The following is a 22,156-nucleotide window of genomic DNA, read 5'->3' as shown; positions in this document are numbered from 1 at the left end:
ACAAAACATTAGAGTCCAACTTTGACTTTCATAAACTTCCGTGTTGAATTTTTAAGAGTAGGGCCACAGCTCAAATTCTTATTCTCACTTAAAACCCAAAATAATTATGCAAAATACATTTCAATTTTAGAGATCAAGTCAGAACAGTCAGAAACTGCCGGACAGTAATAAATGAGCACACCTAAGTCACTGTTACATAAGTAGATCAAGAAGTAGCACTGAGCAGAGCCTCCAGGGACCATGCGTGAGCAAGTTGATGGCGCTGCACACCCACCGTCTGTCCCAGGAGGCCAAGAGGGGGGGCTTCATCCACTGTGAGCCTCTGGCTTAGCAAGACAGTCACATCATCATAGTAATAAGTAAACGACCACTGCTGATCAGAAGAAATACTCTTTCTGGCTTTCACTGACTGTACTTTGCATGTTGAGCTCACTTTTCAGAGCAGTCTCAGCATTGTCTCCAGTTTTTGGAATATTCGACTCATTTTTTTCATATAGCCATCTCTGTTGATAAATGCGTACAGCAATGGCAGTGATGCAGAGCAAGATAAATATCACAACTGCTATCACACCTACAGAGAAAGGAAAACACAAAGTCAAATTATAAACTGTAAATGTCAGCCTAACTAGAATCTACCCTAGCATCATTTATCATCAGAAAATTTGACACCAAGTGGTGTTATAACATTAAGTGTACTTCTAAGTCCATGCAGACTTTAGACACAGAGGTTTTATGCCTTAATTTCCTAAAGACATATCATGATTGGATTTCAGTGAATGTTTTCACTCTAAAATGCAGAAACACAATGAGGTCTCTTAGGTTATGCCTACACTTCATGCTAATTGAGCAAGCAGGTTTTCATTATTTTAAAAGTGTAGAGTGTGTAGCCCCACCACAGAGTGATTAAATGCTTACGTGTATTTTAATGAAAATTCAATTAAATTTTAATGCTGATATACTGTTGAACTACAGTAATGTGGTGTGTATCCCATCTATCTCTATGAGACCAACAGAGTCTTAAGTGATTGCTGCCTCTGGGGGGTCCACACCTTTGTGTGATCCCCCGTGACCTGCTTCTAACCGAAACAATATGACAAAGGTGATGGGCTGTACCTGATTATTTGTAAATGATTACATGATTATGTTATATAAGCTTGTAGCATCTGTCTTGCTAGAGTCTCTTTCTTCCTGCTGGCTATGAGGTGGCAAGAGCCATGCTGGGAAACCCCACATGACAAGGAACTGCAGATGGCTTCCAAGTGCTAAGGAAAGACTCTGTCCAGGAGCCAGCAAAAATTCAGAAGCTCTCAGTCTTACCTCTGCAAGACACTGAATGTAGCCAACAACCATGCAACTGAGGAAGTGGCTCCTTCCTCAGTGGAACCTTTAGATGAGACCCCAGCCCAAGACCCCTGATGAGGCACCTTGATTTCAGCATTGTGAGACCCTAAGCAGAGGACCTAGCTGAGATGTGCCCAAACTCCTGACTCACAGAAACTGAAGGATAATACATGTGGATTGTGTTAAGCTGCTACATAGGTGGTAATCTGTCATGCAGCAACAGATAACTAATATACCATTTTATAAAAAATTGTAGACATATTAATAACATTCAGTTATCTGTAATTAAAAGGAAAACATTTCTCTTGCTGGAAATGTATTGAAGACATTAGGTTTGCCAGCAGTTCTCAACCTTGGCTGCATAGCAGACAATAACTCAGAATCTTTTGGTGGGAGGCCTAGGTATCAGCATTATTTTAAAAGCTCTTCAGATTATTTTAATGCACCATCAGGGTTGAGACTGTCAAGCTAAGCCATAGGAATGTTTACTCAAGCTATATCACATTAGTGAAGAAGGAATCCATTCTGAAACAAATAGATAAAAAGAAGCATTCACTAGTTAATATAGTTTTAAGATGACTGACACAGGCATTAAGCATGAATTAATATCTCCATTTAACAAATGTAAGCAAACATATGTTACTGCTTAGTTGTATAAATCAAAATTTGTATTGCAAAATGAGGGTTCTTCATTATACTCTGGGACAGACATAAGCAAGTGTAATGGAGCCCAACAAACTCAAAGCTTGGTTGGGTATAACTGGTCACAGAGATTCCTGGGCACATGCTATCAGGAACCCAGACCCCTTCTTACCTGAGAGGAGGTAGCATATTTATTATTTTGTGAATATTCTTAAGTATTCATAAGTAGAATATTCATTACTTTCAATATATTTTGCATCTCACTTGGGAACAAACAACACAGTTACTTTAGTTATTTTTATGTCTAGCTACAGGACCTTGCTTTAAGAGCTATATCATATCCAATTTTAGTGTCAGGGACCAGTAACTCTCAATAACATTGATCAAGCCTCTTGATTATATGATGACTCTCACTATTACACTGACCCACCTACACATCCAGGGTTTTCTGTATGTGATTGATCACGTCTAACTCTAGCTTGTTTTTGTTTCATGAGGTTTGGTGGGATCCTAGAAAAACTTCTATCTCTACCCCCTATCTGATGAGATTGAGAAAATTTGAATAATGCATCTGATGCCTTCCATAATCTTCCTATCAGCAACTCCAGTGTAAGGGTGTTTTTGACAAACGCTCATGTCTGCCTGTGTCTCTGTCTATCTACACATCTGTCTCTTTCTCTATGCATCCACCTGCCCATCTACAATATGGATCCCTTGGCAAGAAACCCTCTGTGATCTCTGGCTTACCAAGTTTGAATATTGCTTAGGTTGATTCTCCTCTCCTATAACACTCCCTTTGTTTACAAGAGGAGAAAATAATGATGCAAAATGCAGAACATGGAGAAATCCACCTATTGGGATAATCCTTTAAACAGATCAAATATTTCACATGTGGGTGCAGTCTGTGATCAATTAGAAAAAAGTCTGATAATTCTTTTTGGAAGTTCCAAATACACTGGAAGTCTGTATACTCAGTGACTGACAAAGCACCCAGCAACCGGCCACCACACAGATGGAAGGCAGGTTCAAGTGAATTGTAGGGCCTAGTAAACTGAACCATTCTGTCCCTAAGACCTTCTGTGCTCTCATTCTCCATCCCATGTATCAGGAACCAAGTAGGATTTCTCAGGGGAATGATATTCAGCAAGAGCAATAAAACTCTAAGGACCACATATTTGTTCTATCATCAATTTGACTATTATCTCTGGTCTTGCTAATAAAAGGGAACAAACTATGATAATTTGTGAAATTTTGAACTTGGATTCCTACTTTGTAAATGTTAATCACATTTAAGTTGATTTATTTTCACTTAGCTTTGGCATTATAGTGAAGTCTTCTCATTAAAAATAAATTAGAATGATTTAGGATTAAGGTTTAATTTAAATTTTAAAACAAAAGTTATTCCTTTGAGATATGCATTCTAAATAACATTTATGGTTTTTATTTGTTCTTGGAGTTATAAAATGGAGGTCATATTCCTCACTCATTACAAAAATAAAAGGAGTTGAGACAGAAATGGAAATGTTAAAATTCTTACATAGATATGGTCAGCACTTTAAAATGTCTGAATACTTTCCTAATCGTCTGGAGAAAACTGGTGTCTGGATGGATACAGACGAAATGAACAGATCCAATCTGAGCAGGTGTGTAGCCGGCCTGAACAGTGGGCGCCCAGTCCTATCACCCAGCTCTAGCAGTAATTACCTCACTTTGAGGTAGCAAGGAATGGAGAGCAGTTTAGTTCTACTCACCAAGCAGAGTTTGCAAATTACTCACATTCCAATAATCTAATTAAACAAATTAAAACGTTCCTTGAATGATAAGGAGGGAGAATTGAATATTAATTTTTTTGAGTCAGACCTGGATAAATTTTGCTTCAAAGGATATATTAGAAGATATTTAAGATGTGATTACTTTTACTTCTTCAAATATATATATATATATATATATATATATATATATGCATATAGATGAATGGATTTATTTGATGGATATCGCTTTCTATCTATCTATCTATCTATCTCTCCATCCTAAGATAAGCTTGATGCCAGACACAGTTTTATATCTTTATGTTCAGGAAAATGACAATTTGCATAGTTTAGGTGCTTCTCCCAGTATGTTTTATTTTTAATCTTATTTTTAAATGTTTTGGGCTAAGGGACTGAGAGGTCCATGGCTATTTTAAATCAAAGAAGTAAAAGTAAATGCATCTTAAATATGTATATCTCCTGAGAGATACTAATGGCTATATTCAAATGAAAATCCTCTTATTATTCTGTAGTTTGGCAACCATCCTTTAAAAAGTGTTTCAGTGGAGCCATCGATTCCTTCTAAGTATCTCCAAAGGGGCTGAATTCGGTACAATCACGTCAAGAACATGAGCAATTGTATGTGGCCTGCCACTGCCAGTGATCTCACAATCAGCACGGATTCTCACGGATATGTTTTGGACTTTGCTAACAGTGACAACAACGCCAAGGACGAGGTCATTCGCGGCCTCGTTACCTCCAATGACCGCGGAGTCACTTCTGTTCGCATTAACTAAGGGCTCTCCCTCATCTGTTGATCCAGAACGACCTACAGTAGAAAAAGAATGACAGAGGAGAGTGGAAAGGAGAACTTTTGAGAAATCCACAACATTTGAAAGAAGAGCAGACAACGCAGAGACAGAAATGAATTTGAAACGAAGAACCGAGAATGGAAAGACTAGGGAATGGGGAAGGTGTACGAAAAGAGGACTTTTGGAAACCTCTGGGATGAAGACTGGGTGGAAGACCGCGGTCAAAGGGCCACGCACCTGCGCCGCCTGAGAGCGGTCGGGTCGCCTCCGGCGCTGGAGCTCCGGGCCCCGCCCCCTCCGCGCAGCGGGACGCGGCGGCCACGTGTCCGCGGACAGTGACCCGGGCGGGCCCGCCCGGGCGCAGCGCCGCCTTCAGCGGGACGGCGGGACCGAAGCGCACTGCCGAGAGGCAGCCGGTGAAGCCTAGCGCGCCAGCCCGCTGCGTGTCGCGGTCCGCGCCGGGAGGTCCTGCGGGCAAAGAAGTGGGACACACCGTTAGGGCTCAGGAGCGACTGGCGGGGACGCAGGAATAGCCTGAGTCTGCGCAGCAGTGATGAACTGAACTTCCCTCCGAGCCCTTCGTGTTTAGGAAAGAGCCAGAGTCGGTACCTGCCGCCTTGGTTGATGCCCTGCGGGTGCTCACTCCCCGTGTGAGTCAAGCGAAGCTTCTTTGGATGCAGTCACGGGGCACTGACGAATGAAATCCTCCGCCAATGCATTTTTCAAAATATTTTTAACAGCATTTGTGGCCAGTAATTTAGGTCTCCTGGGTTGGGGGACAGCAGCGTTCTGGGAATCCCTTCTTGCAGTTTCCTCACAATTAACACTTTATTCTGGCTGACTGTTCCGAGCCCCACAGAGAGGGCCTCTCCGTAACTGCAAGTGCTGCCCTGGAAACTCCGCACCACACTTCCTTTCCCCCTCTTCACAAAGGTGGTCTCTGTCCTGGGTCCATAAATCAAGGCTTTTGCCCCCATCAACCCCCTCCTGATCCCCTCCCTCATCCCCAACTGACAGAAGTTGGTTATTAAGACCGAAGAAGAGCAGCGACGGACACAGGAGAGAACATCAATTCGTTCACTTCAGTTATGATTACATCCCGCAGTGCGCTTGCTCAGTGGGCACGAAATCTGACCAAAGGCCCTTAGCTGTAGACTTCAAGTTTAAATGTATCAGTCTGGGAAGCGTCCATGTCCCCCACAGAGGAAACCACATAAGTATGAGGCAACTTTGGCATGTGCTGTCAAACTTCCTCTCACTTCACCTTGTGTAGAAAGGCGCGTTGCCTCTTCTTTTTCAAACAATCATCAACAGCTACCAAGAATTTACCAAATGATTCCCATAGGCTGGGCATTGTGCTAAGCGATTTATAGACTCGCGAATAGTGGCATTTGAACTCTGAAGCCAAGGGTGTGTAACCACACTTCCAGCTAGCCTCGCCTGGTGCATCAGTTACAGAAGGTCACTCTCCTTGGATCATCCCTCTCTCATGCAACATGTGGAAAGCCCGTAGTGGGCAGTGTGTTTTATTCTTGCCTCCCCCTGCACTTAGCTTAATGTCTGTTACATAGGATGCATGCAATATATATTTTATAATCAAAGAATAAATTTAGTCCCATTACCACCCTTCTGTGGACAGTTTGGGTACTGAAATTTTTAAAAATGTGTCACTCTCAAGGTGTGACCTGAGAAATTCAGAGGACTGACCTTGTGATAAAAGATTACTTGCATTGGCTCCGGATAAAAACGTACGTCCATAGTTGGCTGCCATCTTATGCCACTGAGTTTTACTGAATGTCGTGGTAACAAAACACATCCTCATTGTCGCTAAAGTTAAACCCTGAAGCTTCTATTTGAAGGATAGCAGAATATGCCACCCCCAAATATGCCATTTTGGCATAAGGATTATTTTCTTGAAAAACAGCAGATACAAGGACACTGACATCCGCTTTCTGTTCCTGAAAGCAGGAGATAAAACTCTTATGGGAAAGCTGCCCTTTTTGTACCAGGAGGAAAAATACATTTTTATGACCAGAGATGAGGAGACCAGCCCAGAGAAATCTGTACATACAAACCTTGTTAAAATAACCCCTATCTTCCTTTCATCTCCTCGTACATTTTAGTTGCTTTTTCACAATCACCACTCTCTGTTCAACCTCATATATAAACACTTGGACCTATCTGCTTTTTGGGTCTTCATTTTCCTGTAGGGACTCCCATGTACATTTAAAAATCTGTATGCTTTTCCCCTGTTAATCTGTCTTATGTCAATTTAATTCTCAGGTCCAGCCATAGGCCCTAAGAGAGGAGAGGTCAAGTGTTGCCTCCCATACAAACTCACGGGGTGGATTTCCTGAATCTTATTACAGGTCTCACCATTTTTCCTATTAAACTTCATCTCACTATTTCAGTCTATAATTCCTGGAAACCAAATATTCTGTATCCTTATTTCTTCTGGCTTGGAAAAGAGCTGTACCTTCAAGAAAAATGGCCTAACTTTGAGATTTTCAGCAAATGTATTGGGAGTTACTTGGGCTTACAAAATTCTGTTCATGATTTTAAAGTTGCAAAAGTAAATGTTTGCTATGGAAAAGACCTCTAAAAACAACTAAAATTGGGGGCATGCATTTGCATTGTTATAATCATAATAGACATCTGTCTGACACATATAGCTACCTTGGCCAAGTTGATTATACGAGACATCAAAGATCTTTATGCATGTGGAATTTCAGGTAGCTCCTTAAGTACACTGAAGTAAAATGAGCTAGGCACAACCCAACTAAAGGATTATCAATTAAAAGGGTAGTTTAAAGATGACTTTACTTTTTAAATTTTGCATTCAGATATTATCTATTTCTTAAAGAAAGGCACCCTTGCTTATGTATACTTGAGAGAATGTCAAGAAGAAATAAAATGGGAGACACTGCAATAGTAACACAGGACTTTTGCAAGGCTAACATCTGAAAAAAAAAATTACAGGTAAAATAAAAGTTTTAGTTGTTGGACAAATACTAGCTTTCCTGTTCCTGGTCAAAGTCTGACCTGAGCACTACTAGGCAAGGGTAACAGAAGGAATCTCAGGCAGACATTTATCATAATGAATTAGGCCAATTTTGTGGAATTTATTTTTTAAAGATAACCTAACTTCATGTCTTTAGATAGTGTTGTTACTAAGGAAAGAAACATCAGTAGCATATCATATTGCATTATATTTTCCTGTATTTCAAGACTGTACTTAATATTTATACATATATGTGGATTTGTGAGTGTGAATGGGTGGATTTATATGTACCTGGAGAGCCTATCATTAATCATGTAGCTGTAACTGTGTTATGCATGTACATGTGGGTATAAATATACATTGAAAGGTTTGGTGCTCAGTTTCCTGTCAATTTTCCATCCTGAGGTCATGGTTTTGATTCATTTTTTGATTGGAGTAATTCTCTAGTATTTTCTTAAGATGGGAATCTTGATTAGTATTTAATCTCAATCTTTCCTTGTCATCCAAAATATCTTTTTTTAACCTGGTCAGATAAATTATATATTAGATGTATGAGTTGCAACCATTCTTCTTAGCAGTATATCATTCTCTCATTTTTATTCTATTGCTGCAAATGAGAAGTTGGATGCTGATGTCAATATCATTATTTTCCATTGTAGTAACTTCTGTCTAGAAAGTCTGGAAGATTTTTCTCTATGGTTTTGTAATTCACGGATTTTCCCAGAATTTCCCCAGATGTGTGTCTTTTCTCATCAGAATCAGTGAGTCCTTTCAATCTGCAACTCAGGTTTTCCTTTAGCTCAGAGAAATTTTTTTAATACATAAGTATTATCTTTGCTTCTAATTCTCTTTCTGGATCTCTATTTATTCATATTAGGTTTTCTAGATCTAACTTCCAAATGTTTTATTTTTCCCTCCTAATTTCTACATCTTAATCTTTTTGCTCTGTGGCTTGAGACATTTCATCTACATGATACTCCATGCCGCTATTTAAGGATAACCAGTGATGATTCTCTCCTTTAGATCACCCAGTGAAATTTTGAAAAATCATATTTATTTTAATTACTAGAGTTGGTGCTTGTGTCTGTGTGTGTGACTTTATTAAAATCTCTTTGAGTGCCAAGTTTCATCCTAGTTGTCTTCCATCTTCTTCAATAGCTCTATTTTGATGCAGGAAATTTTATTTGTTGTTTTTTCTTCTTTCTCTACGCCTACTCTTGCTTTTAGATTCCCTTAGTGGTGGCATCATTATTTACTTATTTATTTATTGGGACTGCTTATTGGGACTCCATGGTTAAGGATGTTATACGATACACAGGTCCTGACACTGTGGACAGTGCAGCTTCTCTGCCCTATAGTCAGCAGCAGACCTGCATTCAGACTATCTGACTTCTTATAAAGCATAGGAAGAGGTCTCTCACCCTCACCCTCACCACGGTAGGAAGGATGTGGCCCGATAATCCATCCCTTTCTCAGCTCCAGGAGGAGCAGAGAGGATGGGGACCGTAATGTGGAGCAATGTTGACCTTCCCTTTGGAAGTCTTGAGTTCCCTGCAAGACAAATTTCCCCAGGATCCACGGTCTTCACATACCACCCTAAGACTCTGCTGTGTACTCCTCCTCCAGTCCAGAGGGCAAACTCCTACCCCAGCTCTCTCATTCACACTTTCCTGCCTCCTCTTGCCTGCTGGGCTGGCCCTATAGTTCCTAGGTTCAGGGGCACAAGCAAGTTGAACCGGGAGTAGAGGCAAGTCTTATGGTCCAAGTGGCGTTTCCCAGAAACAGGTCCACACAAAGTCAGCATCCGAATTAAAAGAACTGTCCTTTTTTTTATTGAGCTGCATGAGCTGCTTGTAAATTTTGGAAACGAATCCTTTGTCAGTTGCTTCATTTGCAAATATTTTCTCCCATTCTGAGGGTTGTCTCTTGGTCTTGTTTATGGTTTCCTTTGCTGTGCAAAAGCTTTGAAGTTTCATTAGGTCCTATTTGTTTATTTTTGTTTTTATTTCCATTTCTCAAGGAGGTGGGTCAAAAAGGATCTTGCTGTGATTTATGTCATAGAGTGTTCTGCCTATGTTTTCCTCTAAGAGTTTGATAGTTTCTGGCCTTACATTTAGGTCTTTAATCCATTTTGAGCTTATTTTTGTGTATGGTGTTAGGGAGTGATCTAATCTCATACTTTTACATGTACCTGTGCAGGTTTCCCAGCACCACTTATTAAAGAGGCTGTCCTTTCTCCACTGTACATTCCTGCCTCCTTTATCAAAGATAAGGTGACCATATGTGCATAAAGACACAGACCTACTGGAGAACAGACTTGAGGATATGGGGAGGGGGAAGGGTGAGCTGTGACAAAGCGAGAGAGAGGCATGGACATATATACACTACCAGACGTAAGGTAGATAGCTAGTGGGAAGCAGCCGCATAGCACAGGGAGACCAGCTTGGTGCTTTGTGACCGCCTGGAGGGGTGGGATAGGGAGGGTGGGAGGGAGGGAGACGCAAGAGGGGAGAGATATGGGAACATATGTATATGTATAACTGATTCACTTTGTTATAAAGCAGAAACTAACACACCACTATAAAGCAATTATACCCCAATAAAGATGTTAAAAAAAAAAATAGAACTGTGCTTAGAAAGACAATGAGTGCAAATCTATCTTCCCTGTTAGCTGACTCCTGAAATTCCATCATTAAGTTCCTTCCTTTTGGCTCAAAAATTTTCTTCCCTTTAAAGTGTAAAGAGAAAAAAAAAGATGGGGGAACCTTAGGAGAATACTTAGTGCATTATTAGAAATTTACACATCAGGATGAAAATGTCTGATAAACCTCTAGTTTGAGAACACAGGCATCAACAGAAAGTAAGGGGAAATCAGGTGCAGTTTCATGCTAGGAAAGAAGGGGAGGGGAAAGTGGTTTGAGCGTGGATGTGAAGAAAAGTCATGTTTAGGAAAAAGTGAGCTAAGGGCTGAGGATAAAGTTCACTTCTACTGTAATTTTGAGTAGAACCCCTTAAATCACTTTGGATAAAAACAGATTTAATACATTTTTTCTCTTAAAAAATGTCTATGGTACGAAATCTTGAGAGCACGATCACATTTCCAACAATCTAGGACATAAATATTCTCAACTGTCTCAGGTATTGGGTAGTGTTGCCTTTAAAATATATTGCCAAGGCCATGCATTCCAACACACGAGATGATTTCTTGTTTTGTGAGGAACAAGCATGTTAACAAAAGGTTCACAAGGAAAAGGAAGGAACAAAGAATTAAAATGTGTGTGGAGAGCTTTCTGCTACCCACAATGAGCAGTGTTTCTGAAAGGCACTGGCAGTAAACAGTGGAATAGCGAAAGGAGCATTTCCAAGATTCCCTGAGGCTCTCATCTACAAACAAGAATCAGGAAACAGGGTGAATTGTCCATGGAATTGCAGGAAGCAATGAAGAGCATCAGAAAGGGTAAATATGTAGATAATTGAAGTGAATATCGACTGTTTAAAACAACAGCAATAATAATGTCTTGTGGAAAAAAATAATATGTAAAAGTAAAATACATGACAACAATGGCAAAAGGGGTGGAAGAGGAAGTAAAATGGAAAAAAAATAAGGTTTTTACATAGTTTGGGAAGTGTACAAAGTAGTATATAATAAATCAAGGATGAATAATTAATCTTAAGAGTAACATAAAAAAATACAACGAGGTACAACTATAAAGCTAATACAGGAGATTAACAGTCCCAAACTGGAAGCAATCCAGCTGCCCATCAACATAAGAATAAACAAACTGTGGTATAGTCATGCAATAAAAGACTACCCAGCAACGAGAGCAAGTGAACTACAATTACATGCAACAACATGGATGAATGTTAAAAACATTTTAGTGAATGAAATTGGCTAGACTGAATATAAGTATCAACCTGCTATTTATTTTGGAGTTGATGAAACCAGAGTGAACTTCCTTTATGCTAGCTAAATAAATGACATAATTAGAAAATCATGCTAGACAGACTTTTTCAGTCTTGTCTTTCGAACAGCTCAGGGTTGGAGGGACCTGATTTTCAGAGTCAGAAAGAAGTGAATTATTCGCTCTCCCCGGCACCCCACCCCACCACACCAAACTACTCCTGGCACTTGCAACCAATACCTGGGAAGAAATCAGGGGTGATTTGGGACCCTAAGCACTTTAACAAGCACTCCTAGCAGGTATTTACTGGAAGAATATTCTTTAGTAAATTATATCAACTCTTCCTATAATGACATTTCAATAGTCTCTGCCACTCTTTCACATGACAAGGAAATAATGTCAGAATCTACATGTGTGCTGCTTTTAGCTCATCAGCTCTTTTTAAAATTGTGACTAGGCTTGTCCAGCCTTCTCTTGATGTGCCCTCACTCCATCTCAGAGGTCCTTAATCCTGGGCCTTTCCAGTTCTCCCCCTCTATTTCCCATCAAACCCTGTTCTTGAATAAACTCATTCACACAAGAGAATAAATGTCCAATTATGACTCAGTGTTCTAACTCTCCCAGGTACATATGCAGAAAAGGCATTAGCAAAAGAAATAAATCTCTAATGGATTTTTTTCCTTATTTTTGAGATTCATTTCAGATGCCATAAAATTCACCCTTTTAAAGTGTACAATTCAGTGGGATTTTTACAGGGTTGTGATACCTTTCCCAGTAATTGCAGGATCTATCACCCCAAAAGAAATCCTGTACACATTAGTGGTCACTTCCCACTCTAACCTCCCTCCCAGCCCCTGGAAAACCTAAACTACTTTCTGTTTCTATGAATTTGCCTATTCTGGACATTTCATATAAAAGAAATCATACATTGTGTGGTCTTTTGTGTTTATCTTCTTTCATTTAGCATAATGTTTTCAAGGTTCATCCACGTGGTCCCATGTATGAGTACTTCATTACTTTTTACGGCTAATATTCCATTGTACATCACTTTTGTTTATCTAATCCTTAGTTGATAGACACTGGGGTTGTTCCCAATTTTTGGTTATTATTAATAATACTGCTCTGAAAATTTGTGTACACCTTTTGTGTATGGATATATATTTTCAATTCTCTTGGGTATATACCTAGGAGTGGAATTTCTGGGTCACCTGGTAACTATGTTTAACATTTTAAGGAACTGCCAAACTGTTTTTCCACAGCAGCTGCACAATTTTACATTCTCACCAGCAATGGACAAGAGTTCCAGTTTCTCCATGTCCTCTATGACACTTGTTACTGTCTGTCTTTTTGATCATAGCCATCCTATTGGTTGTGAGATGGTATCTTGTGGTTTCGATTTGCATTTCCCTGGTGACAAATGATTGTGAACATCTTTTCATGTTCGTATTTGTATATCTTCTTTGAAGAAATGTCTAGTCAGATCCTTTGGCCATTTTTAAATTGGGTTATATCTTTTTACTGTTTAGTTATAAGAATTCTTTATGTATTCTGTTTAACAGATACAGGACTGGCAAATATTTTTTCTCAATTTTGTGGGTTGTCTTTTCACTTTCTTGAGAGTGTCCTTTGAATTACAAAAGTTTTTAATTTTGATGAGATCCAATTTATTTTTCTTTGCTGCTTGTGCTTTTGAGAATCCATGATCTAACCCAAGGCTTTTAAGAAAACTTCTCTAAAAAAACCGTTGCCTAATCCAAGGTATATGGTGTTAGGCAGGGGTCCAACCTGATTTTTTAAACTTGTGGATATCCAATTGGGCCAGCACCATTTGTTGAAGAGATTATGTTTTCTCCATTGAATGGTCCTGGCGCCAATGTTAAAAGTCAACTGACCATGAATATATAGTTTTACTTCTTGACTCTCAATCTAGCCCACTGACCAATATGTCTATCTTTTGCCAATACCACACAGTCTTTACTACTGTAACTTTGTACTAATTTTTGAAATCATGAAGGGTGAGACCTCAAACTTTATTCTTCTTTTCAAGATTGTCTTGCATTTCCATATGAATTTTGGGTTCAACTTGTCAATTTTTGCAAAAAAAAGGCCATTTGGATGTTGATAGAAATTGTGTTGAATCTGTAGACAAACTTGGGGATCACTGCCATCTTAGCAATGTTGAGTCTTTCAATCCATGAACACAGATACCTTTCCATTTATGTAAGTCTTACATAATTCCTTCCAACAATGTTTTGTTGTTTTCGGTGTACATGTCTTGCACTTCTTTTGTTACAGTTATTCCAAAACATTTGATTATTTTTGATATTATTGTAAATAGAATATTTATTCTATTATTTCATTCTTCATTTTATTCTTGTATTGTTCATTGCTAGTATATAGAAATATAGTAAATTTTTGTGTTGGTCTTGTATCTTTTCCAAAACTGTTTATTAACTCTAATAGCTTTTTTCATGGATTCCCTACTAGATCATGTCCTTGACCAACAGAGATAATTGTACTTCTTCCTGTTTTATCTGGATACTTTTTACTCTTTTCCTTGCCTAACAGCCCTCCTTCAAATCTTCACTACAGTCTTGAACAATAGTGGTAAGAGTGGACATCCTCATCTCATTACTGATCTTAGGGGAAGACTTCCATTATTTCACCATTAAGTGTGATAATAGCTGTAGGGTTTTTGCAGATGCCCTTTCCATGTGAGGAAGTTCCTTTCATTCCTAGTTTGTTCAGTGTTTTCATTATGAAAGCATGCTGAATTTTTTCAAATGTTTTTTCTGTGTCTATTGAGGTGATCATGTGTTTTTTGTCCTTTAGTCTATTAATATGGTACATTACATTGATTTTTATCTGTTGAGCCAACCTTAAATTCTTGGGATAAATCTTACTTGGTCACGGCATATAATAATTTTTATATGTTACTGCATTAGATTTGCTAATATTTTGTTGAGGATTTTTTCATTTACATTCATATTCCTGAAATTTTATAAACTCTTTGTGTCTTTCTATGTGAATTTCTTCTAAATGAGATAAACTCTTAGGCAGAGCATAGGAAAGACTAATATATGTCATATAAGTCAATGGAGTTTTTAATATCTAAACTCTAGTCTCTCTATTCAAATCTCAGTAGGTAATTTCCATGAATGATTTATGGAGCTCCTTTTCAACATACAATTCTTCAGTGGATTTTCTTTACCCCACAGATAACTGGCCTACTAAGGTTTACTCACATGACTATATTGATGTGAATTGTACTCTCCCCCAGGAAGAGATAGGAAGACATATCTTTAGTCTGCACACTTCAAAAGCAGATTTTTGTTTTGCTTTGATATTTTGGGTTTGTTATTTTTGTTGTTTTTTTTTAAATGCACAAAAAATGAAATGAATAGAATACCAAATATACAAAAGTCTTAGAGAAACAAAATTTAGCAAAAATGCTAGGGCCCCTTACTTGGTATTTTAAAGCTCTCATACTTTGGGAGTATAAATCCTATCAGAGTTAAAACTACACAGAACACTAGAAATCTAAAGATTTACATTAAAGTAGGATTATACTAAAACTATTTTATAGTAATTGGGAAAACTTAACCTGATTGGTCATCACTAATAAGATCATTGAAGAATGGAAAGAACAAGAGCATGTTAATTAGAAGATGATGTGGAACCATTCTTCCATAGCACACTAAGGTAAATAATAATAATGACTAGTTATAATAATGACTAAATAATGACTAAATAATAATGACTAAATAATAATATAATAATGACTAAATAATGACTAAATAATAATAATGACTAATGATTAGTTAATCATTAGAACACTGTTTTATTGTTTGTATCTCGTATTATACCACAACTGCTTTGAGGGCAGGTACGGTAGTATATTTTGCTATGAGGCATTCGAAATGTCCAATGAAATATAAGTGCATATTAGGGACCACCAAACATTTCTGAATGAATGGATAAGTCAGTGAGTCAAAATAGCTAACAAGAAATAAGTACTGGATAACTTGTCATAGTTTGGGACTATTTTATTTGGGAAATTAGTAGCTCCTTATTAGCCAATCTGTTGGTCTACTTTACTATAAGTTAGTGAAAGGCAGTTCTGCTTATACTCGCCAAATCTGAACACAAAACTGTAGTCCTCTTGTACTCAGTAACTGATTTGAGAGTGGCAGCAGAACAGAAGCCATCCTAAAATAAAGTTATCTAAAACATGAAACATTTAATTAGCCTTTGATCAAGATATATACCTCTAGGTACAGATGAAATGGATATTTACAATTTTATTAGATTCAATTGCTTCAGGCTATAAACTTCATTGCTGAGTTTCAACTTTAATTTCTGTGGCCTGAGAGAGATGTTTTTGAATACATCACCCTTGAATAAAAACATTAACACCTTCAGTTCCATGCTACTGTCCTCTATATATTAACTTATAGGAAAATAAAAATTTATATAACAAAATTTATTATTCTACTTTTTTATTAAAACAATCCCCTCATATAATGCAGTTCAATGATTAAGTCGATTTTTGTAATCTATTGCCTATATCTTTATAGATCATACATTTGAAGCCGAATTGTCCTTAAAAATATTCCTCTGTCAATTTCACACTTACTGATAGCAACTTTCTATTCATACTTTGGGTCACAGACATTTCTGAATATGCCTCATCTCTCCTATCAGATGCTGGAGTCACTGAGGGCATGAAGTTGTGTGTGGTCTGTGTTTGTTTTGTTTATTGACCATATCTGTCCTCCAGGCTGGGAAAGAGTAAGCACGGACTTCTATCTGGTAGTGGAGGAGGGATCAGATCTGGGGGCAGACAGAACCATCATTCTACACACAGCTTGCACCCACTCGACAAAAATTCAGCTCTGCGGCTTGCACACCCCTTGGGTGATCAATTACTCACTGCTCAGACCAAGGATCCGTCGGGCCAGAGAGTAGAGCTCAATATCAGATAAAAAAGGGAGCAAATTCTTCTCCATTTGGATATTAAAAACAATTATAACTGTTGGGCTGACAGCCAAAGATAGGGTTCTATCTCACTGTTCTCTAAAGCTTAACGTGGTCTTTGAACTTTTAGGAATTTCATAATCTCTATTTAAACATATACTGTTATTCTCATGGACAAAAGTTGAAGGAGCAGTATTCCTTTGAATTGTTTTTTCAATTTGTTTTTGTTTTTTGGGGGTTTGCTTGTTTTTCCAATTCTTTTAAAATTATGCCACTATTTTAAATAGAATAAAAAAATCTACTAATATCATGAAAACAGGGATGTCAGAAATGCCTGAGAAACATCAAAACCACACATTGGAGACTGGAATACTCACCTCTACAATGGGTTGTGATAGGTATAAACATCTCCCAGCACTCAGTGGGAAACAAATGTTCTCATTTTTATTTCTGTGGTAACTGCACCATTACTATCTCACATGTGGGGAGTGCGACTAGAACAATGAACCACAGGAAAGGACCTTCAGCACAAGCTACCACTCTGTTAATATATCATCAAGGCCAGATTCTTCATCTACCTTTAAGGCATGATTACAATGCAGGACCACCACCGCTTCAGCCTGAAGTTGTTATTCACTATACCATGCTAAAACTATATTCTTACCAGTGAAGGAGCACTGGATTAATCTGCCTTTTTAACAGTTGGGCTGTTTTAACAGTTAGGCTGCAGCGTCTAAATGTTACACTTTTTGCGGTACGCGGGCCTCCCACTGTTGTGGCCTCTTCCATTGTGGAGCACAGGCTCCGGGCGCAGGCCCAGCGGCCATGGCTCACGGGCCCAGCCGCTCCGCGGCATGTGGGATCTTCCCGGACAGGGGCACAAACCCGTGTCCCCTGCATCGGCAGGCAGACTCTCAACTACTGTGCCACCAGGGAAACCCTACACTTTTGTTATTACCATTTACAAGAGCACCCTTGGAGAGCACTAGCATTCATAACATTTCCTCTGTCTGAAAAATAAGAAGTCATCATTTCATTGCCTATCATCTGTTTGAAAGACGTGATCGCTTTAATAGTTACTATGATTCTCGACATATTTTGAACATCCATTCATGTGCCTTTTCTAACATTCTCAAGTTGGTGATGTAACATATATCTGTGGGGTAGAAGAAATGACCAAAAGAATCAATGTATAAATGGCTGAACACCTAATAAGTTTCCATCGATTACTTAGGACGAAATATAGCCATATGAGTATCAAGTACCAGAGGAGGAATAATAAACATGCCACAAGAGGATTTCCCCTAGATATCATTTAAATAGCAATAAAACATACAGTTTATATATAATCAAAAATAAAAGAAATAACTTTCAATATCTGTTTTTATTGCAATGTAATTCTTGGTGACAAGGGGAGAAAAAAGGCATCAAGAGTTTGATGTCTAAATAGTAAAGTATGCTTTTACTTCGGCATTTTTATGGAGCATAACTGGCAGCCATAAAGGATGTCTGTAGGATATTTAGGCTGTGATTTTCCAAGAGCAGCTGGGAGCAATGAACACATTTCACCTCAGCTCCCAGGCAAGGCAGGGCCCAGACCACAGCCCAAAGCTTGTTTGCTAAGAGAAAATAAGCAGCCTTTTCTCTTCCTTCTTAAACATAAATCTAGATTTATCATTAAAATGATTTCTGCATTTGACCCCTGATTACTACAGAATTTGTGAACTTATATCTGCTTTGATTTTGTCTTTCCTGAATCGTTAGAAAAATGCAAAGCTTCATTATGCTTGATTGCCAAGTGAGAGGGTAAGTGTGGAGGCATTTTTCAAGGAATGCCCTTGTTCAACTCGCAAGCAGCACTTACTTGTGATTATATGCACACTCAGACAAGAGTACAAGCTTCTACCTTGACTGTCACTCACTGGGAAATCACGCATATATCAAGGAGCTTCTTTCAGCATGATGAATGCTTCCCGTGTTTGCAAACTAACACTTCCAATCCCAGTCACTGGGCGGTGGGGGGAGGGGGCTCTCTTTCTTCCACTTACCTAAAATTGTCCCCAACGTGAGGGATTTGACAGCATTGAATTCTGTCCCTGAAGACAGGATGACTTGTCTCCTTGCATTCTGGTTAACCTATTAAATGTTCCACATGATATAAACATCAAAATGTCAAGCAATTTTGATGATAAGAGGATGGGAATCAAAGGAAGACCAAGAAAAATGATAAAAAAAAATAAGCCATATGTTCCTGCTATCACAAAGGTTAAAGGAGAAAAGTTTATTATAAACAATTCTTGTAACACCTCAAATTCAACTCCACCTCATTGCCTATCCCGTTCCCCTACATTTGTCTTTATGATTTAAGTATCTATAATTGGTACAATCCACAAAGAAATGCAAGAGCTACTTTGAACCTCAAAGTTTTTACTTATTTAGAGGAAATTTGTAACATGAGCAGAAAAATGTATTATTCATACAGATTCAATATAAAAGATTATTCTTCAAAATCCAGTGACAATGTGTGACTTAAAGACTCCAATGTTTTTCAAAATGTATTCCCACTTTAAGCAAGATCTTGCTTTTTCCCTTGTGTTTAAATTTCTGTAGTATTTGTTCTTTTGTAACCCAGTGGGAATAGGTTCCCACTGAAATATCTCCAGTAGTCACTATGATAAACTATGCAATATTTCCCAACCAAATAAAGTAAAACCAATGAGGACAGCTTTGTATTTTAAGTGGTCAAATATTAATAATAATTTTGACAGTCTCTTGCTAAACAAACAGACATTGCAAAACAAAACAAAACACATTGACCTAGCAAGACTTATGGAAGAAGAGTGCCAGATGTGCATTTCTTTTACTAAGATTTATTATCAAATTTTTGCTTTAGGTCATATATTCTGAGCATCACAATTTTGATTACTGTTGCTGTTGTTGAATTTACAACCTTACCTCGACAAAGACCACTGCTGCTTCTCTGTTAATCTTCACCTGGTGAAGCTGTCCATCAGCCAGGTTTTTAAAACCAAAGTTAAAAACATCAGGTTCTCGGTGTCTGTTTAGCTTATACCTGATTTGCAAACTTCCTAAAGAAGAGAAAAATGACATTTTTAACTGAAATATAATTTTATAAAAACCGCCAATGCAGGTTCTAAGGCACATTTAAAAAATATATATAACTTGAATCTATGGAGCATTTACTTGAGTGCACAATAGTCACCTTTCCTGGACTAGTAATCATTTATGTGATGTTCTGGGGCCAAATTCAGAATTCAATTACACAGTCTTAGAAGTCAAGACAAATGGTTTTTTTCCAAGTTCTTCCATTTTCCTTAACCAGAGGAAAAAGTCTAAGTTAAGCATATGAAAATGTCAAGCTAGGCTTGAAGTTAATTATTCATGTGGTGTTCATATTATTAAATGGTAAAACCTCAAGCAACGTTATATTAACATTCCATTTCTATAAGCATAACTTCTTTTAATGTGACTTATGTTAATGCATTTTAATGTATCACTGACATTCACACACACATATATATATATATATATATTTTTTTTTTTTTTGCACAACCAGAAATGTTTTCTAAGGTTTCTGCCATAATCACGAAGCAGCAAAAAGAGAGAAGTGAGTGATTTGCTACAATATCCAAATCTTCCAATCCACACACTGCTCTCCTTCATAGATGCACCCTCTACCTGGTAACTCTGGTACCACCTGTAATATATCTTATCAGTCAGTGATCACAGAAATCTTTTCCAGAAGTTAAGTTTCTCCCCTTTATTCTCCATGAGAAAAGGTTAAAGCTTGATTTTGCTCTCTAACTTGGAACGTCTTGGTTCTGTTCTCTTACTGGTGACCATGGGTTAGGTAACTGTCTTCCCACTTTTCTTTGTATGCAGATAGGGCATAACTGACTTCCCAAACACTGATGGGTAAAGAGCAATCATATTTATCTGATGCTCATGGAAATTGGCTTTCTATATGGTTTAATGCACTTCTTTACTTCCCTTCCAAGAAGGAGGAAATATTTTCCATGCATAAAATATCTTCTTTCAAAATGAACTGTGACACTAATTTACTCATATGCAGAAGGAAAGACTCCCTACCAATAACAAGAAGCACAGTTGAACATCAGATACATGAAATGATCAGATATTTATAGAAGAAAGCCATCTTAATTTAATCACTGAAATGGTAAGGCTAGTGAGAAACATTTGGGGTTATAATGAAAACAAACCAACCCTAATAACATGGGTGTCACAGGGATGCACTTGTGTTTTCTTGTTTGTAGTTTAGCATTGAAAGGGCCCCCTCCTTATGGTCCTGATTTCTCCTAAGTCAGTCTTCTTGTTCGTATGGTAAAGATACTCACCATTCGGGGCGAGGATAACTGAAAGGTATTCCTCATAGAAGGAGCTCACATAGAGTAGTAAGCTGGGCATCCCTGTGGTCCGGAAGCTCAGTGTGGCCATTTCTCCTGTCAATGTCAGATCCTCATGAAATAAAGCCACAAAGGAGCTGGAGTTCTTACTGAAGGTGTCATTGTAATGTTGAAAGTCGTAAATCACAGAGGAGCCAGCTCCAAAATAGGCAGAAATTTCTGGAATGACATGCCTTTTTGGTTATATTAGCAATATGTAAGTGCACGTGTCTTGTTTTATGGATATTTCTGTATATTTAAAGAATATCTCTAATCCTTAAATATCTCAAAAGAGAAAATAATAATGGTATGCTTTGCTGCTTTTTAATTTAAAAATTTAAGATGAAAAACAATAAAGTATAAATAAAAAGATAATCTCTCCCTATTCCCATAACCCAAAACTGAGTAACAATATTTTATTATTACCTCCAAAAGGCTTCATCTTAGGATTACAGAAAATTAAATGTCCAGTGTAAACATACAGTTAAAAGGTTATTGCTTTCCTCAAAGTGTTGCACTGATGACCCTCTGAGAAATCCAGAGCCGGTGACATCAGATCTAACAGAAGCAGTCAACGGCCTTCAAAAGAATAGAATCATACCTCCTGCCAAGTGAAATGGAGGCATTTGGGACAGAAACAATTCTATTTCAGCTAATTACAGAGAACTGCCTGATCTTTGCTTTACAGTGTCAAATGCCAGAAACATCTTCATAGAGTTCAAATGTTCCATCCTTTCCCTGTAAGCTGCTCCTCGGTCACACTCACCATTCTCACAGAATGGCCCATCATACGCAGAGAAGGTGCAGTCACATTCGATCCCTCTGCGTTTTTCTCTACACCTCCCTCCATTGCGACACAGGTGTCCATAGCTGCTACAGTGTCCTGGACACCCTGGCTCCACTCCTGGCGTCATTGTGGCTCTTTCTTCCAGATCCAGGGCCAGCCCGTTCAACCTTAGAGACCGAATGCATCCCAGGAAGCCTCTCTGTCTGCTTGCTGTTCCACCTACAAGGGAAACACTGCAAATGCAAACACGTTCCTGGGTGTCTTCTTCAGGATTTCATCTTCACTTTGAACTGAGGCCAAGGTTTTATGAACAAATATAACTCTGAAAACGTAGGCTGTGGTCAAAAGTTAAGAATCATCAAATGGCACTGAACAGACCATTAATGAAAATATTTTTTAAGTTGAACTTGGTAAATATTTGTTCTAAAAATACTTCTTCAAGTTATATTTAGAAAGACATTTTTTTACATCGTTCCTTTCTTTCTTTTTTTTTTGCGGTACGCGGGCCTCTCACTGTTGTGG

The 22,156-nt window shown here is 38.2% G+C and overlaps 1 protein-coding gene across 2 annotated transcripts in view; it reads right to left on the bottom strand.

The window, feature by feature from the left end:
- Nucleotides 1-377: 377 nt before the first annotated feature.
- LOC113612254 (contactin-associated protein-like 3) overlaps nucleotides 378-22,156 on the bottom strand; it is a 141,185-nt gene continuing 119,406 nt past the window's right edge. The window contains exons 16-22 of one of the 2 annotated variants that reach the window (XM_027091982.1): nucleotides 21,614-21,853; nucleotides 20,800-21,027; nucleotides 19,379-19,512; nucleotides 18,472-18,559; nucleotides 4,781-5,011; nucleotides 4,489-4,560; nucleotides 378-571 (exon numbers count right to left, since the gene is read on the bottom strand). In XM_027091982.1, coding sequence (XP_026947783.1) covers nucleotides 378-571; nucleotides 4,489-4,560; nucleotides 4,781-5,011; nucleotides 18,472-18,559; nucleotides 19,379-19,512; nucleotides 20,800-21,027; nucleotides 21,614-21,853 — 1,187 coding nt within the window. The remainder of the gene's footprint in view (nucleotides 572-4,488; nucleotides 4,561-4,780; nucleotides 5,012-18,471; nucleotides 18,560-19,378; nucleotides 19,513-20,799; nucleotides 21,028-21,613; nucleotides 21,854-22,156) is intronic. The other variant, XM_027091983.1, reaches the window with a different exon arrangement.

Source organism: Aethalodelphis obliquidens, unplaced genomic scaffold, assembly GCF_003676395.1.
Source record: "Aethalodelphis obliquidens isolate GAN/ISIS:26980383/991018 unplaced genomic scaffold, ASM367639v1 scaffold74, whole genome shotgun sequence".
In the NCBI taxonomy this organism is placed as follows: domain Eukaryota; kingdom Metazoa; phylum Chordata; class Mammalia; order Artiodactyla; family Delphinidae; genus Aethalodelphis; species Aethalodelphis obliquidens.
Note: the sequence above shows the minus strand (reverse complement) of the source record. Positions and strands in the feature narration are given on the sequence as shown.